This window comes from Siphateles boraxobius, unplaced genomic scaffold (genome assembly GCF_051911475.1).
Source record: "Siphateles boraxobius isolate OS27281-9 unplaced genomic scaffold, OSU_SipBor_1 70, whole genome shotgun sequence".
In the NCBI taxonomy this organism is placed as follows: domain Eukaryota; kingdom Metazoa; phylum Chordata; class Actinopteri; order Cypriniformes; family Leuciscidae; genus Siphateles; species Siphateles boraxobius.
In genome coordinates, this window is record NW_027509198.1 from 2,433,852 (window position 1) to 2,452,014 (window position 18,163).

At 42.4% G+C, this 18,163-nt stretch overlaps 2 protein-coding genes and 1 pseudogene across 3 annotated transcripts in view; all 3 read left to right on the plus strand.

Annotated features, from left to right (window-relative positions):
- Positions 1-7,603, plus strand: part of neurl1b (neuralized E3 ubiquitin protein ligase 1B) — a 77,709-nt gene extending 70,106 nt beyond the window's left edge. For both annotated transcript variants that reach the window (XM_077217216.1, XM_077217217.1), the window contains exons 3-5: positions 1,503-2,192; positions 4,301-4,423; positions 6,583-7,603. In XM_077217216.1, the coding sequence (XP_077073331.1) occupies positions 1,503-2,192; positions 4,301-4,423; positions 6,583-6,830 (1,061 nt within the window). In that variant the 3' untranslated portion in view covers positions 6,831-7,603. The remainder of the gene's footprint in view (positions 1-1,502; positions 2,193-4,300; positions 4,424-6,582) is intronic.
- A 1,418-nt stretch (positions 7,604-9,021) lies between these two features.
- LOC143724234 (uncharacterized) lies at positions 9,022-11,939 on the plus strand. Its single transcript, XM_077217213.1, has 3 exons — positions 9,022-9,400; positions 10,962-11,666; positions 11,799-11,939. Exons 1-3 carry the CDS (start codon positions 9,298-9,300, stop codon positions 11,870-11,872), a joined length of 882 nt encoding a protein of 293 aa, XP_077073328.1. The 5' UTR covers positions 9,022-9,297; the 3' UTR covers positions 11,873-11,939.
- Positions 11,940-14,298: 2,359 nt separating this feature from the next.
- On the plus strand, positions 14,299-17,019 carry LOC143724247 (E3 ubiquitin-protein ligase NEURL1B pseudogene; annotated as a pseudogene).
- The last annotated feature ends 1,144 nt before the right edge of the window (positions 17,020-18,163 follow it).

An 18,163-nucleotide genomic window follows, 5' to 3' on the forward strand; every position in this document is an offset into this window, starting at 1 on the left:
CGAGAAAAACCTGTACCCCATCAGCCACTCTTCTTCATAAGCACACACCACCCACCTCTCATTGTCCGGGCTCGTTCATACGAAGCGGACTCATAGTGCTGTTCTCTACAAGTGTCACTAACTCAACTTTCCTGTGTTTACTCACCAGTTCTCTGTGCTGTTCCCGGTCTGTCTAGATCTTCTCTTCAGAGGTGTGCGAGCCGTAAGCCATTCAGTCCAGCCAAGTGGTGCGTTAGTGTGTACCGTCAGCCTGTCAGCCTCTTCCAACGGAGTGTGTGTCCATTCTGGAAATCTCCTCTCACCGTTCCTGCAAAGGAAATATCTATCATTCATTCACGGACTGCACTCAAGATTTATCCATATCGGAACTCAGATACTCACTCATTTCTGCACGTTGAGATACCCTGTCACTCTGCTGTTTAATTTTAACTTGATCTTCACTACTTACCTTGTTGTGCGTCTGCTTCCGTAACAACGCCATACAGTTTTAAATAGTCTAAAAATTATCTCTAGACTTGTATGCCATATATATATATACACCCTATATATATATATATATATATATATATATTATATATTATAAAACGGTTAGTTCCAATTCTTGATTCTGATTGGTTAATAGCTATGACCGCTTCACCCAACGGTTTCTATATATCACTACACATCACCCCTAGCAACCACTCTTAGCAACGTAAACACATGTTTGATCTCACTGATATTGTTCATTGAAGCTTATAGCGTAGAGTATTGTGAGAGATCGAGTAAGCGAGTGTTTCTGCATTTACAGTAGATATAGCATTTTCCTTCAGTTCAGATCTATATTCATAATAAAAAATCAGTTTGAATGTCCGCTGTGATATCTTGTTCTTTTAAAAGTTCAGGGGTTTACTCGTTCCTCTAGTCATGTGTCAGTTGCGTCTTGCTTTTCCGTGTTCACAAGTTTGAGTCCTTTAAATATAAAAGTCTTCTCTACTGACAGACTCACTCATAAAGACAGTCTTTGTCTCCATCTAATAAAGAAACAATATATGTTACTTCTGTTACTGTTTACAGTCAGGGACTATTTTTTCCAGTGGAAGGAAGGATTTTAGTGATTTTACTTCATGAAAGTTGCATAGATAGATATTTTTCGGCTTTAATATTTGTATTGTGTATCAATATTGTGTATAATTATATTATATATATAAAATTTTCCAATCAACTGGTTAACACCCCTACATTAAAGTAATTCATGTGACTCCAGTGGTTTAATCTCAATTTTATGAAGCGATGCGAGTGCTTTGTTTGCACAAAAAACTATTCACCAGTTTATTTGCAAAAAATATGAATCTCCAACACATGTTCACGAAAGCGTGAACACAGGGAAAGTTGATAATAAGAAAATAAGATTATCTGTTGATAATTAGATAGGTGAACTATCCACAATACATATTGTCACGATCCACGTAAATGCATATGAATGCATATTTGTATTCTGACTCCCTGGTCTCTTGCGTCCCCAGAGAGCACGTTTGCAGAGAGCGTGGGCTCCGGCTGCCTGAGCACCGCTCGCCTCAGCGCCTATCTTCCCCAGAGCAGCCACGACTCAGCCAACTACAGCAACAACCAGCGGGAGACCAACCAAGCCGCCGCCGCCAAGATGGCCACGCTACACCTGAGCAACTGCAACTCGCTGATCCCCGTCTCCGGCTCGTCCTCCGTTCACCGGCCGGCCCGAGGCCCGCTCGACACACACCTACACTTCCACCCGGTGCGAGGGCCCGACGTGGTGCTCTCCAACGACCGCACTGTAGCGTGCACACACTTCCTGGACAGCAGCCGGACTCTGATGTTCAGCGACCGGCCCGTTCGCGTGGGCGAGACTCTTTACGTGGAGGTTGGGCATTTGGGTTTGCCGTACTTTGGGGCTCTTCTCTTTGGCATGACCTCTTGTGACCCTGGCAGCCTCAGCGCGGGGGATCTACCGGCCGACCCGGAGGTGCTTCTGGACCGTAAGGAGTATTGGGTGGTGTACAGGGGCTTCCCGGTGCCGGCGGCCGGAGACGTGCTCAGCTTCACCTTCATGCCCAACGGAGAGGTGCATCATGGGGTCAACGGCGGGGCGAGCGCTCGACTGCTGTGTGTCGACTCCTCTCAGGTTCTGTGGGCCTTCTTCACGCTCCACGGGGCCGTCAACCGACTCAGGATATTAGGTACGATTTATTAAATTGTCAAACCACAAATTATTCAGACACCGGATATAATGGTAACGCTTTACATTAGTTAACATTAGTCAACTACCTTAGTTAACATGAACTAAGAATTAGCAATACTTTTACAGCATTTATTAATCTTAGTTAATATTAATTTCAACATTTACTAATATGTTATTAAAATCAAATGTTGTATTTGTTAACATTAGTTAATGCACTGTGAACTAACATGAACAAACAATGAACAGCTGGATTTTTTTTCAACTAACATTAACAAAGATTAATAAATATTGTAACAAATGTATTAGTCTGTATTAGTTCTTGTTAGTTAATAATTATGTAATGTTAACTTATGAACCTTATTGTAAAGTGTTACCCATGTGATTTGTGAAATTTTTTTAATAGGGGTTGCAGGACAGTTTATTTATGTAAGTGAGGAGAGCAAAATAAAGTAAACTGTGACATATACCCAAATATTCTTAATACAGTGACTACCAGTAATATTTATAAAGATTTTGGACCAAAAATGATTCCGACACTTTGAGCTGATCATGTTTTGCTGAAGTGTTTTTTCTTTAATTGCTAATGCACATTTTTACAGCACAGACTGAACAACATGAAGCATTGCTTGGTGATTGGTTGAGCTAAACTGGTATTATCTAATTGTGTAGTTAAATTTAACAGCTGACAGATATTCAACATAAATCATGTGTGAGACAGTCTAACAGAAGGATGGACAAAACCAGTGAAATATCAACTCATTTAATAACTCTGATTATATGTTTTTACACTACCAGTCAGAAGTTTAAAACATCCATTCATTCTGTTTTTCTTTCTAGAATTTCTTGATCTAGATTCTAGGTTTCTTTCTAGAATAATAGTGAAGTCATCAAAATGATGAAATAACACAAATGGAAGCATTATAATTATGTCATGTCAAGTCACCTTTATTTATATAGCGCTTTTTACAATACAGATTGTTTCAAAGCAGCTTTACAGAGATATAGCAGATCTAGAAGAAAATAGTTTCATAGTCCAGATTAAGTAAGTTCAGTGATGGTCCATGTTTGTAGAATGAGCCAGCTGTGCATGTGTTAATAACATTCTGTATCGCTGCTTTATTGCTGGAAAAAGAGATCACACTCCCAGGGTTCCTCGTCCCGTAACTAATACATTCAAACTTTATTTCAGGATGACGCTTTTCCTTTACCAGTGGTCCAAAATAATTCCCTTGTGTCTAATAATATGATTCAGAACAGCATGGCATTCTGAAAAAAGTAAAGAAAGTGAAATGGAAAACAGTTTTCTGTTTTATTCATTTCAGTCCACATGATTATATCAGACGAAGAGCATGCAGTCCTAACATGTGTGAGAGATAAAACTCGCACCATGGGACAATTGCATTGATTTGCACACATTAATGTCTTAATATTACTGTATCGAAAACAGAACGTGTTATTCCCCCCCCCGGAATGGAAAATGAAATATGCTGCCAACTTTAATTTAAGTCATAAGGAACAAGAGGCTATGCTACAGTTGTGATCGAAATTATTCAACACCAATTGCAAATCAGGTTTATTGGCAACATTTACAGACTTTCAGCTGTTTGCATGAACAAATCAAACAAAAGTAACAGAAATAGCTCAACACAACAAATGTTTCAAGTGGTTTTCCCAAATTCAACTGAAAATGCAACTTTTAATGACTTCGGCTGTCTCAAAATTATTCAACCCCCTGAATTGAATTATGATTACAACTGTATATTGCAAGTATATCGGGTGGCCACAAGTTAAGTCATTTTAGTGGTGGAACAAGTTATTACATTTTTATGAACATTTGATTATTGTTTTTCTTTGGAACCATAACAAGAATCCTATGCAGTGCTATGCTAGCACATGTGATCATGTCATAGCTGATATTATATATGCTATATTGATAAACCAGCCTGCAGGACCCAAACTGTAATAAAATAAAGCCTAACATGCATGTAATATATATACATTCTTTAATGTTTTGTCGAAGTATTCAGCTGAAGGAGAGTTGTTGGTGGTTATAATAAAGGCAGATGTTCAGTGGATGTGGTAAATGTTGCTCTTTTTGTCCGTTAGGAACGGTTCAGGCCAGCCCCCCCACCTCCCCGTCAGTGTCTCAGGGATCAACGCCTGATGACAGTGACTCTGATCTGGCTTTCAGTGTCAACAGATCCTCATCAGCATCTGAGTCCTCTCTGGGTGAGTCTCAACAAGCTCATTCATCAGCTCACATTCAGAGGAAAAATGCTGATATCATGAAATGATTGATTAGAGTCGGCATGACATGGAAATGCACCCTGCTTCTAAATGAATGTTACTGATCTTATAGTGGATGATTCATCTGTGCATGTTTCATTTTAATGTTTAACTGAAATGCCACAGCTAGATCTTCCGGTGAAGCGGCAGGCTTCTCTCTTATGACAATCTTCTCCAATCATTTATTCCTCTTAAACCGGCTCCTGCAAGCTTATGTTGAGAGCCACGCCCACATCTCAACATCCAATCAGCAACTGATGCACATAACCAAGTCCCGCCCTATATTTATTTATTTTTCTGTTACACTTGATTGCATGTCACAATACGGGATAAAAGATCTGTCGCTACTTTCCATCGTGACTTTAACAGAGCTGTAGAGGTTTGTTTTTAACTGCCTAGGTTTTCATAACATGTTTCACAAGCAAATTTTGACATTAAAAATCACATAACTTTCACTATTGCTCAACTGTTGACCCTGTTTACTCCTGGTATTAAGATGCGTTTTGGTCGATCGGATCACAAGTAGACGAGGGACACACACTCCCGTTTACACCTGTTGTTTTAATCTCTTTTGTCCACTTTCAACCACTTCTGTCCTGATTTCTTCGAGGGGAGGGTCTGTGGGCGGGTGAATATATGGGTTTTCAGATCTTTCGATCTAACTAAAAAGTTTCGAGACTTGTGGTTGAGACTTGACCTGCCAAACTACCACTGGGGTTGTATCTCGGGAAAGATTTCACATATTGATACTAAACTTTATGGCACTGGTCTCGCATCTCTCCTCACGCCGTTCTCTCACGTCCCTCGGCCTCGTCCTGCTCGCCACAGACACCTATTGGTCAAAACTAATAAGCAATTATGTCACATTACAAGTAATTGTATATATGTGCTTTCAGACATTTTGCTTAAAATCGTCTACAAATGTCTTTACTCATTGTTGCAGTTGGTCTGATGCTCACTAGCTCCTCATATTGCCTCTGTGGTGCTATATTTAAAGTTTTATTTAAATTATTTGTTATTTTAAAGGTGCATTGTGTAACCTTTAGGAGGATCTGATGACAGAAATATAATATACATAACTATATTTTCAGTGGTGTATAAAGTCCTTACATAATAACCTGCTATGTTTATATTACCTTAGAATGAGACGTTTCTCTCTACACCCACCGCGGGTCCCCTTTTATCAATATGTTTCTACGGTGTCCCTAAACGGACAAACGCGTTTCATCTCTACATTAATTTCGTCACTACAATCATTCGTCACCTGAAAAAATCAAGTAACTGTAATTTCTTATTTTATCTTTGTAAAGAAACTCATTGCTTACCTGCGAGTTGCTAGTCTCTGTACCGCGAGTCGCTAGTCTCTGCACCGCGAGTCGATAGTCTCTGTACCGCGAGTCGGTAGTCTCTGCACTGCGAGTCGCTAGTCTCTGCACTGCGAGTCGCTAGTCTCTGTACCGCGAGTCGCTAGTCTCTGCACCGCGAGTCGATAGTCTCTGTACCGCGAGTCGGTAGTCTCTGCACTGCGAGTCGCTAGTCTCTGCACTGCGAGTCGCTAGTCTCTGCACTGCGAGTCGCTAGTCTCTGTGTCACGAGTCGGTAGTCTCTGTCGCTAGTCTCTGTACCGCGAGTCGGTAGTCTCTGCACTGCGAGTCGCTAGTCTCTGTGTCGCGAGTCGGTAGTCTCTGTGTCGCGAGTCGGTAGTCTCTGCACTGCGAGTCGCTAGTCTCTGTACCGCGAGTTGCTAGTCTCTGCACCGCGAGTCGCTAGTCTCTGTACCGCGAGTCGCTATTCTCTGTACCGCGAGTCGCTAGTCTCTGTACAGCGAGTCGCTATTCTCTGTACCGCGAGTCGCTAGTCTCTGTACCGCGAGTCGCTATTCTCAGTACCGCGAAGTCGCCAGCCCATTGAAATGAATGGGATCGTGTTGCTGGCGGTGTGAACGGGGCATGAGACGACGACATCACTTCCTGTCGGCCACCATAACTTCTGTTGGGTGCAATTCACAACCTCACCAATAGATGTTGCTAGACATCACACACTGCACCTTTAACATCCAGAAGTGTTTGGTGCTATGATTTGTTGAATGTGTTGTTTTTCAGTGACGGCTCCCAGCTCTCCTCTCAGTCCTCCCGTCTCACCGACTCTGTCCTCATCAGACGCTCCTCTGAGCATGAAGAGCAGCGAGTGCACCGTGTGCTTCGACCAGGAGGTGGACACCGTCATCTACACGTGTGGACACATGTGCCTGTGCAACGACTGCGGACTGAGGCTCAAGAGGCAGATCAACGCATGCTGTCCGATCTGTCGCAGACCCATAAAGGACGTCATAAAAACCTACAGACCATGAAGGGACTAGAACATTTTCTATCAGTGCAAAACTCGGTAGCTGTGGTTGAATATCTGGGCTAAACTTGTATTTAATATATTTGTGTATGTAGCTTTGATTTGTGTAGCATTAAGCTCTTGTTCGCATTTCTCTCACCTCATATTTTAAACGCAGATCAGCTGAAGCCAAATGTAATTGAAGATGATTTATGAGGATTAACAAAAAATTAATCTCAATTCTGATCAGATCCTTCGAGTGCCTTTAACAAAGTTTAATGTTCCTAAAGCAGAAGCTAATGGATTAGACAATCGTATCTGAGATTTATTGCATAGGTGTAAATTAAGTAATTCAGTGGGACCTCAAGATAAAAAAGAAAGAATGTTTTAATGTGTAAGTGATTAATACACAGTGCTACAAATATGATTTTATATGCTATTGTTTGACATTCTTATTGCTGTGTTAAAGTGAAGAAAGATTTGCATTATGACAGTTGAAGGGTTTGAAGATATGTTGCACTTATAACTAAAGGTAAACCCAGCACTAAACACATCTGTCCTTCTGACTGAAGTCATTCAGATGTGGACCTGGACGACTGCATCTTAAGTCAGAACAAAAATCATTGGTTTATATAATAGAGTGATGTGGTATTGTATTTAATATCAGATATTGTTTTTTCAAAAGTTTTCTTTGTTTTGTTTGGAAATTATGACATGGAAAATCTGTTATTTTCTTCTTACCTTGACATTTTGTCCAATGAGCAGTATAACATTAAACAGGTTTAGTATTTACAGTAATCTTTTTTGTTTGTTTCTGGACTGTAAAAAAAAGCAGGCTAGAAAAACAAAAATACTGTAGAAATTGAAATCAATTCCCTTCTGAATACAATTAAATGTACAGATGCTAGTATTGATCAATCCAATGAGCATCACAGCTGTTTGACATTATACTTAAGAGTAATGTTGAAGTAAATAAATGGTGATGATTGGAGAAATTATGTAAAACTATTTACATAAATACAAGTACTCATGTAATGGAGCACATCCATAAATCATCACTGTAAGTTTTCTACCAAATGTAAGATGAAAATCTGCCAATGATTGACACCAACTCATGATCAACTATATGGTTGAATATTAGTTTCATATTATTGGCAATAAAACTGGCCACAGTTCTGAAGGTTATAAATCCATTATTATGATGTGCTTTCCTTACAATGAGAAACTGAATTAATGCATTCTGTTTGTAGTGGGGGAAAAATACATTATAGAAACAATTCGAACTAAAAGTGAAATTTCTGCTGGCCTTCATCATAGGAATTCAGCAAACTCTTAAAAAATAAAAGTCCTAAAAGAGGGCTTTCACAGTGATGTCATTGAAGAACCATTTTTCAGTGATCAAAAATATTTTTTTTTTCTTAGTGTGAAAAAACATTTGAATAATCTACAGAATCGTTTTCAACTATAAAGAAACGTATTGGGAATGTTGAAGGTTCCTCATGGAAACATTGATGTCGACAAGCTTTATTCCTCATGTTTCATTATGAACTGCATTCTGAGGTGGGAGGGAGAAATTACAAAAATTAATGTTCGTGACATCATTTGCGTAATGTTGTCTCCCTCTGCTGGAAACACACACACACAAACACACTTGTTCATCCACTGCCTCTTCATTTTCTCTGAAACATCTGTCGCCCGTTCCTAAACTTATAGCCTACTGAGGCTAATAAAATATGAACAAATATTTTAATTAAATAATGATTTTCCTAAACAACTTTATGCAACAGCCAAATGCATAAGAAAATAAGATTAATTATAGGCTATAGCCAATAAATTTAAAACTGAAACATCCACTGCTAATAGATTAATAATAGTAAATGATAAACAACTCTCTCTTTATCACTTACATACAGACACTTAAGAGATAAATGTTATCATATTTTCATAGATTAGTCACACAAATGACTAAATGTAAATGTAAATCACACAATTAAACTCATATTAAACAGTTTCACAAATCACATTCAATCCTTGAAAGCTGAAAGTGTTAACAGTAATCAGATAAAGCCCAAAACATTTGGCTTTTTGTAAAAGTGCAAACTGAAGATTAATCTTTAATTTATATTTTGCCGTGCCATAAACCGCAGAATAACACCTACACTAGCCTACTCATATAATATGGGTATATATAGTTTATCAGTGAATTATTAGTGACAATGTGTCCCTCAGGACAGCTGTGCTCCGTCAGTTTAGCACTTTCGCTTCGATGCTGCTCTTGCCTCGTGTTCCATTTCAGAACGCGTCAGTGACGTCACGCCTCTCGTCTTAATGAGAGCTTCATAAACAACACTTGCAGAATCATCTTCAGTCTCCATCGATCTCCACAGAAAACAGTTTAGAGAGAAACAACAAGATTGTATCTTCACACAAAAACAGAGGCACATTCTACAGACCATAGAGAGTCCAGATTCGACAAATCTACATCGGACATCATGTCCATAACAGTGGGTTCCTCCTCTAAAGAAGTTGTAGAGAAAGACCTGAACCTGGATAGTGAGAGTAGCATGGAGGATCCTGTAGAGATAAGCTCAACAGGTGAGACTAAAATGACATTAAAAACAGAGGCATTTATTCAGAACATTGTTCATTGAGCTCTAGCATTCTGTGGTCTAGCTTTGCTGGTGGTCACTAATATATATATATATTTTTTTTTAATTAATTATAAATGTAGAATTGAAAATCTGTTTTGCAAAATGAAAATGCTTGCATTGTGCTGCATTTATATTAGACAATTAAATTCAAAATGTTAAATACATCATAAAATCTACTGCACTTTATCTACAACACTGTAAACCTGCAGCCAATAGTTCAGACTGTGATGTTTAGATCCTCCAGGCCAGTTTACATCAAGGACAATAAATCGCTGTAATTATAAATACAAGTTTTCAAGTCAGTATGAAGCGGAAGTCTTTTCTCCTCTATTGTGTGGTATATCCGAGTGAAACGCTTCAGGAACAAGAACAAATGTGGGCGAGGCTTGATTTTGTCTGAGGAATTGATTGGATGGTTGTGGTTTGCTATTGGCTGATCTCATGTGAGTGACAGGTTATAGCCTCGCCCTCGTCATCAGAGAATAGAAGAGATGCTGCAAGAGTAAATTATTCTGATTCAAGATTACCAGGAACATGAGTTTAACAAAAATAATTAACACAGTGGGGACAGAAACAATATAGTTGGAAACACTTTAAGAAATAATTTGTGATGATGAAAGTTAAAAACAGCTGATGAACTATAAAAACCCTAGCCTAGTCCCACCAGACTCTCGTACATTTCATTTAATTTGTACATAGAGTCTGGCACCACTCCATTGACAGGTGTTAACTTCCTTGTAGGCGGGTACTCTATTGAAGTCTAAAACTATTGGATCTGCCCAGAGTCACTCTGGATCTGCCATAACCAATCGCTAACGTTTGGTCGTGACGTATGCCTAGCGTTCGCCTTAGCCAACTCATTCACCCCTAACGGAGCGGACTGGAAAATCAAACTTTTCCCGAACCCCATGGGGAGGTTCATGCTCCGGCTGTAACTTCTTGATATTCGGCAGCGTTGCCACAACGGACCGAATGGCTTCTCTCGCATCTTTTCCACTGCCATTACTGAACTACAACTCAAAATAATGCACGACAACAACGTCATCGTTCTCAGCCACTCCCTCTGTTCGCTGATTGGCCCGGTAAAAAAATGATCGGAGAAAACCGAAGTCAACAGCACAATCCCAGACTAGTACTGAAGGAAAATGAAAATTGAGCGGAAGTACTTAGGAGGGAGGATCCAGGTTATAAAAACCCTGACTGCAAATCAGAATCCACTTAACTTTAAAGAGCTCGAGCATTTAAAGCGACAGACTACATAACCGCAATTCACACTTATAAAAAAAACGGAGAAATATTGTGCTTTGGCGCTAATGCTATTATTACAGTTATCTTTATAGTATCACCACACTTGAACTTAAGTATTCCTCCCGCACTTGCATGTATGAATGGAAGTCAGTGGCACACAAAGACAAGAATGACCATATGAATATTACAGTAAATGTTATTTTCATTTCATCTGAGGTCAGATAGGTTTCCAACAGTTGTGTTTTCTTTAATTTTAGAAAAACTTACAAGTCCCCACAAGGATGTAATCCATTTATTGTTGCGTCGAGCCCAGAAGGCTGTGGAGAACGGCTTCCTCCGCTGCTGCTGTCAGGAATCTCAGGACTCAGTGGAGGTTTTTCTGCCTCCCTCTAAGACACATTACGTGGGTTTAGAGTCTCCACAAACACAGAGAGAAGACACTACACCTGGTTCAGACGTCACGTGCATCTCTGAGCAGCGCCGTTCAAACAGCATCCCAGAGTGTTCTGGTTTTGTGCTGCCTGGTGAAGTGCCTGTCGAGTCCATCGGGGCTTCAGATAGCCAGAGTCTACACAAGACCAGAGCCAATATCACGACACTGGAGGACAATGTGGAGCAGAAGAGTGAGATTGACAAAGGCATGAGTTGGAAGAAGACGCGATCATTCTTCCGGAGAGCCTGTAAGGCGATAAAGCTGCCCTTGGTCTGCAGCGTTGTGGATACAGTGGAGACTTCTGTGTCTCTAACAGACTCTACAGAAGCTCAGTGTGGCGACTCCACACACACACTCAACCTTGAGGAGTCCAGCGACGACTCGACACACACACTTAACCTTGAGGAGTCCAGCAATGACTCGACACACACACTCAACCTTGAGGAGTCCAGCGATGGGATCTTATCCGGTACGGAAAGCTTCCCGCTGCCTACAGAGGCTTCAGGCATGGAGGAGATCAGCACAGCAGGTGAGAACCGAAATTACTTTTGAAACTTGGCTTTTCATGACCGCAGATATTAAAAAGCAGGTGTTTTTTTTTTTCATTTAATGTGAGGTCAGAAATGTTTCTAATAGTTGTGTTTTCTGTTCTTTGTTTTAGAAAAACCTACAGAAATGACGAAGAAGGAAAGGATCTGTTATTACCTTAAAAAAGCTTGGAAGGGTTGGGTATAAAGCAGCACTTTCTCTTCTGCCCAGAAATAATAATTTTATAATTGTATAATAAATTACTTATTATAAAGCACCCTGATCCCTGAGAGATCTTGTCTAATTTTGTATATAATAATCCGTATCTGAATAAAACAAACGGTATTGTAATCTGAAAGTATAACTTTTAAAATAGAAAGGGAATCTTTGTTTGCTGGAATTCTCGTCAGAGGCCAACAAGTGCTCTTCATATATCTTCAATTTTGAGTTCTTGTGGTAATATAAATATGACTATAAAAAAACAGATGTAATAGAGCTGGAAACTCAAGCCCGTCACACCAGAACGTATTTGAGAGTAGGGAACGGGTATTGCGTAGCTATACGCAGAGGGAAAAACTCCTTTTCTCGAGAATATTGAAGCCATTATTTTAAAACGCAGTGGATACTCGTTTACTACGCAATACTCATTCCCTACTCTCAGGGAACCGAGGTTACGTTAGTAACCGAGTACGTTCCCTTTCGAGAACGTTCACTTCATATTGCATAGCTATACGCAGTGGGAACCCATTTTAAAACGCCGTGCTATTGTTTGGCAACTTCGCCTGAAGTCAACAGTTTGAAAGTCACAATTTCCCCAAGGGGAGGACAAAGGTCGGCCCTTTATTAAGGTATAATGTCTCAGAGGCTTGGAGTCCTCGGGGCCGAGGCCTATAGATAGAAAGTACCCATGCCTGCAGAGCAGGGACCTCTAGTTTATAAAATCTCACAAATGTGGACGGTGAGGACCAGCCAGCCGCCTCACAGATGTCTCCGATTGATACACCACTGGACCAAGCCGATGAGGAGGCTGTGCCTCTAGTGAAATGAGCTCTTACACCAATGGGGCATTGAAGGCCCATGGAGGTGTAGGCTAGAGAGATAGCGTCTACTATCCATTTAGATAGTCTCTGTTTTGTGACCGGCAGACCTTTAGTGCGGCCACTGAAACACACAAAGAGCTGTTCCGACTGTCTGAATGTGGCGGAGTGCTCCAGATAGATTCTGAGAGCCCTGACGCGGCAGACCAGATTCAACTTATTATCATCTTCCGACGGGGGAAGAGCTGATAGGGATATCACCTGGGCTCTGAACGGGATTAAGAGCACCTTAGGAACATAGTCATGCCTCGGTCTGAGCACGACTCTGGAGTCACCAGGCCCAAACTCAAGGTATACAGAGCTTATGGAAAGCGCTTGCAGGTCACTTACTCTTTTAACCGAGCCAGCGCTAGCAGGAGTGCAATTTTGAGTGAAAGTGGTTTAAGGGTTAGCCGTCTGAAGCGGCTCAAACGGGGGTCACTTGAAGGCCAGGACCGTAGATAGGTCCTGGGGGGGACAGAGGGGGGCCGAGGCAGGTTATGCCTCCTGGCCCCCTTGAGGAAACGAATGACCAGGTCGCTTTTCCCCAGGGAATGGCTGCCCACAGGGGCGTGAAAAGCAGCTATGGCCGCCACATATACTTTGAGCATGGAGGGGGTCCTGCCCGCATCCAGCAGCTCCTGAAGAAAGGAAAGTACTAGAGGTACTTCACATATGTGTGGGTCTACATTTCGTGCTGCACACCAGCTTGCGAACGCTGACCACTTGAGGGCATAGAGACGTCTGGTAGACGGTGCTCTAGATTCAATCATGGTATTTTGTACTCCTTCTGGGAGAGGTCCCTGGGTACCCATTGAGGGGCCGTACATGTAGGGCCCACAGATCTGGATGGGGTGCCAGATTGACCCGTTAGGAGGTCCTTCCTCAGCGGTATGGGCGAGGGAGCTGCCTTCAGCAGCTTCGCCAGGTCTGGGAACCCAGTTTTGGAACTCTAAAGAGGGGCTATGAGGAGGACTAAGCACTTGCTCTCCCTGATCCGCTCGATGACCTGTGGGAGCATCGTGACTGGAGGGAACGCAAGGGGGCGGCTGGGCCAATTTTGGGTCAGCGCGTCCCTTTTCTTTGAAAAGAATATTGGACAGTGAGCGTTGTCTTCTGAGGCGAAGAGGTCGACCTCTGCCTTGCCGAAGGTGCTCCAGATCATGTGAACTGTCTCAGGGTGGAGAGACCATTCCCCTGGGGGGACTTTGTCTCTGGATAACATATCCGTGCCCTGGTTCAGAATGCCTGCTACGTGCACCGCCCTTAGCGAGCTCAGGTTGGCATGTGCACAAAGGAGGAGGAGTCTTGCCATAGCGTCCAGGCTGGCCGATCTGAGGCCCTGGCGATTTATATAGGACACTACTGACATGTTGTCCGTGCGGACCAGGACGTGGTGTCCTGCCATTTCATGCAGGAAGGTTTTCAGGGCTAAAAGAACCGCTCTCATTTCGAGGCAGTTGATATGTAGGTGCTTCTCCGGGCTCGACCAGAGGATGGAAATTGGCCTGCCCTCGCACATCTTTTGAAACCACTTTCTTTCTCGAGACCAACCCCATGTCTACACCTGACTGGTACCAGTCTGTGCGCTTCCAAGGGGTCAGAGCTTTGATACAGCCGTGGTCCACCCTGATACGTAAGTGACTGGAGCACCACGCATGAGCTGGCACTCGGCTTTTCAGCCAGCACTGCAAGGGACGCATGTGCAGTAGGCCTAGTTGGAGTACTGACGTCACGGAGGCCGTAAGGCCCAAAACCCTCTGAAACGTTCTGAGGGGCCTGTGAGAGCCCGCTTTGAACGACGCCACTAGCTGTTGAATAGTGAGGGCACGGTCTGGCAAGAGCCATCTCTCATCTGCCTTGAGTCTATAACTGTTCCCAGGAAGGCTGTATGCTGGCTGGGAACAGCGTGCTCTTCGCGAGATTGATCCTGAGACCCAGGCATTCTAGATGGCTGAGGAGCCAGGATCTGTGGGTTAGCAACTCGCCTTCCGATTGGGCTAGTCAATCATTGAGGTAGTTCATGATGCGCATTCCCCGTTGTCTCAGGGGGACAAGCGCAGCATCCATGCATTTTGTAAATGCACGGGGTGCCAGAGAAAGACCAGTATTGCGCGAAAGCGTGGGGGTCTGCGAGCGAACTGGAGCGAGTAGCCTCACTTTATTATTTTCATTACCCAATCTGATACCCCAGGGATGGCCTGCTAGGCCTCGGCCCATGTGGCTTGGGGTTAAATGAAATCTGGGGGCGGGTCGTTGTGTGACGGGGACCCGGCCGCCAAACTTTGAAAGCTATTTAGTATTTTTTTTTAATATTAAAAAAACTATTCACCAGTTTATTTGACAAAAATATGAATCTCCAACACGTTCACGAGAGCAGAGGTTGTCGCGTGAACGCGGGGAAAGTTGATAATAAGAAAATAAGATTATCTGTTGATAATTAGATAGGTAAACTATCCACAATACATATTGTCACGATCCACGTAAATACATATGAATGCATCTTTGTATAGGCCTATGTCACACTTCCTGCTTCCGGAACGCGGAGTAGGGATACAGGGTGGTGGTGGCGCAGTGGATAAGACACATGCCTTCGGTGTGAGAGACCCGGGTTCGAATCCACTTTGAGACACCAATGTGTCCCTGAGCAAGACACTTAACCCCTAGTTGCTCCAGAGGCGTGCGACCTCTGACATATATAGCAATTGTAAGTCGCTTTGGATAAAAGCGTCAGCTAAATGAATAAATGTAAATGTAAATGGATACAGAACTTCCGGTCAACAGTACTTCTCGATAAGGATTTAGATTATCAGCCATAATGTCTAAACCATCCGAGGTAGACTGACCACGAGCAATGAGGTTGTGAAACGAAGGTTTTTGCTTCTGTAGAAGCTATAAGTTCGCATGAAATCAACCTTGTTTTAAGAAAAACATGTTTTATCTGCGATCTTATGAAAAAAACCACACTACCCACAATCCTAAGCGTAGCAGCAACATCTGCTGATTGGTCCAACTCGCTGTTTCCATAGAAACGTTTACCTTACTGGCGAACGGCTAGACCCGCAGCTGTTGTTGTAGTGTACCGGGTTGCTCTGCATCAGGACGTAGACAACCATACCTCAGCTTTCACGCTTTCCCGAAGGACGAAACACTCCGCAAGTCTTGGGTTAGGTTAATAAGGAGGGATGAGGGGCCTTCTTTTAATATTCTCCGGGGCAGCACTTTCGTTTGTATTTTGAAAAGGAGAGCATCTACATCTAGGAAAGTGGTCGGAATAGGCTTAAAGCCAAAACTATACCAACCCGGTTTCCCTGGAATAACCTGTTAGGCAGGTTGCGGAGAGATTTGGTCCAGCGGTATCTATCGGACTCCGCCATTGTAAAAAGCTAACTGGAAGAGCCGTATCCCTACTTAAAGAAGTACTTCCGGTCTTCAATTTTTTCGTGACATAGGCCTATTGCGACCCCTACGTGTCCTGACTCCCTGGTCTCTTGCGTCTCCAGAGAGCACGTTTGCAGAGAGCGTGGGCTCCGGCTGCCTGAGCGCCCCTCGCCTCAGTGCCTATCTTCCCCAGAGCAGCCACGACTCAGCCCACTACAGCAACAACCAGCGGGAGACCAACCAGGCCGCCGCCAAGATGGCCACGCTACACCTTAGCAACTGCAACTCGCTGATCCCTGTCTCCGGCTCGTCCTCCGTCCCCCGGCCGGCCCGAGGCCCGCTCGACACACACCTGCACTTCCACCCGGTGCGAGGGCCCGACGTGGTGCTCTCCAACGACCGCACTGTAGCGTGCACACACTTCCTGGACAGCAGCTGGACTCTGATGTTCAGCGACTGGCCCGTTCGCGTGGGCGAGACTCTTTTCGTGGAGGTTGGGCATTTGGGTTTGCCGTACTTTGGGGCTCTTCTCTTTGGCATGACCTCTTGTGACCCTGGCAGCCTCAGCGCGGGGGATCTACCGGCCGACCCGGAGGTGCTTCTGGACCGTAAGGAGTATTGGGTGGTGTACAGGGGCTTCCCGGTGCCGGCGGCCGAAAACGTGCTCAGCTTCACCTTCATGCCCAACGGAGAGGTGCATCATGGGGTCAACGGCGGGGCGAGCGCTCGACTGCTGTGTGTCGACTCCTCTCAGGTTCTGTGGGCCTTCTTCACGCTCCACGGGGCCGTCAACCGACTCAGGATATTAGGTAGGATTTATTAAAAAGTAGAAATTGTCAAACCACAAATTATTCAGACACCGGATATAATGGTAACTCTTTACATTAGTTAACATTAGTCAACTACCTTAGTTAACATGAACTAAGAATTAGCAATACTTCTACAGCATTTATTAATCTTGGTTAATATTAATTTCAACATTCACTAATATGTTATTAAAATCAAAAGTAAAACTTTAACAAATTTTAACTAATGAACCTTATTGTAAAGTGTTACTGATATAATTGTGTGTGCAGGACACTATAGTTAATTTATGTAAGTGAGGAGAGCAAAATAAAGTAAACTGTGACATAATATACCCAATAATTCTTCATACAGTTACTACCAGTAATATTATAAAATTTTGTAAAAATATTATAGCTGATCATGTTTTGCTGAAGTATTTTTTCTTTAATTGCTAGTGCACATTTTTACAGCACAGACTGAACAACATGAAGCATTGCTTGGTGATTGGTTGAGCTAAACTGGTATTATCTAATTGTGTAGTTAAATTTAACAGCTGACAGATATTCAACATAATTCATGTGTGAGACAGTCTAACAGAAGGATGGACAAAACCAGTGAAATATCATCTGATATGATAACTCATTTTATTACCATTTTCTAAACTATAGCGAATACTGTGATAATGTGAGAAATGTTTAATTGTCTGAATACATTTTGGTTTGACTGTATGTATAGTTTATCACATATATGTTTTTTCCACTACCAGTCAGAAGTTTAAAACATCCGTTCATTCTGTTCTTTTTTCTAGATTTTCCAGATCTAGAATCTATGTTTCTTTCTAGAATAATAGTGAAGTCATCAAAATGATGAAATAACACAAATGGAAGCATCATAATTAGGTCATGTCAAGTCACATTTATTTATATAGCGCTTTTTACAATACAGATTGTTTCAAAGCAGCTTTACAGATATAACAGGAAAATAATACATCAAAATTTGTTTCTGTTGTACAGCAGATCTAGAAGAAAATAGTTTCATAGTCCAGATTAAGTAAGTTCAGTGATGGTCCATGTTTGTAGAATGAGCCAGCTGTGCATGTGTTAATAACATTCTGTATCGCTGCTTTATTGCTGGAAAAAGAGATCACACTCCCAGGGTTCCTCGTCCCGTAACTAATACATTCAAACTTTATTTCAGGATGACGCTTTTCCTTTACCAGTGGTCCAAAATAATTCCCTTGTGTCTAATAATATGA

What these genes read in the sequence shown, in the direction of transcription:
- LOC143724234 (XM_077217213.1), top strand. Translation starts at nt 9,298, where the DNA reads ATGTCCATAACAGTGGGTTCCTCCTCTAAAGAAGTTGTAGAGAAAGAC. An exon ending in TGTAGAGATAAGCTCAACAG is followed by an intron (nt 9,401 to 10,961) that starts GTGAGACTAAAA and finishes CTTTAATTTTAG; the next exon opens with AAAAACTTACAAGTCCCCAC. An exon ending in GGAGGAGATCAGCACAGCAG is followed by an intron (nt 11,667 to 11,798) that starts GTGAGAACCGAA and finishes TCTTTGTTTTAG; the next exon opens with AAAAACCTACAGAAATGACG.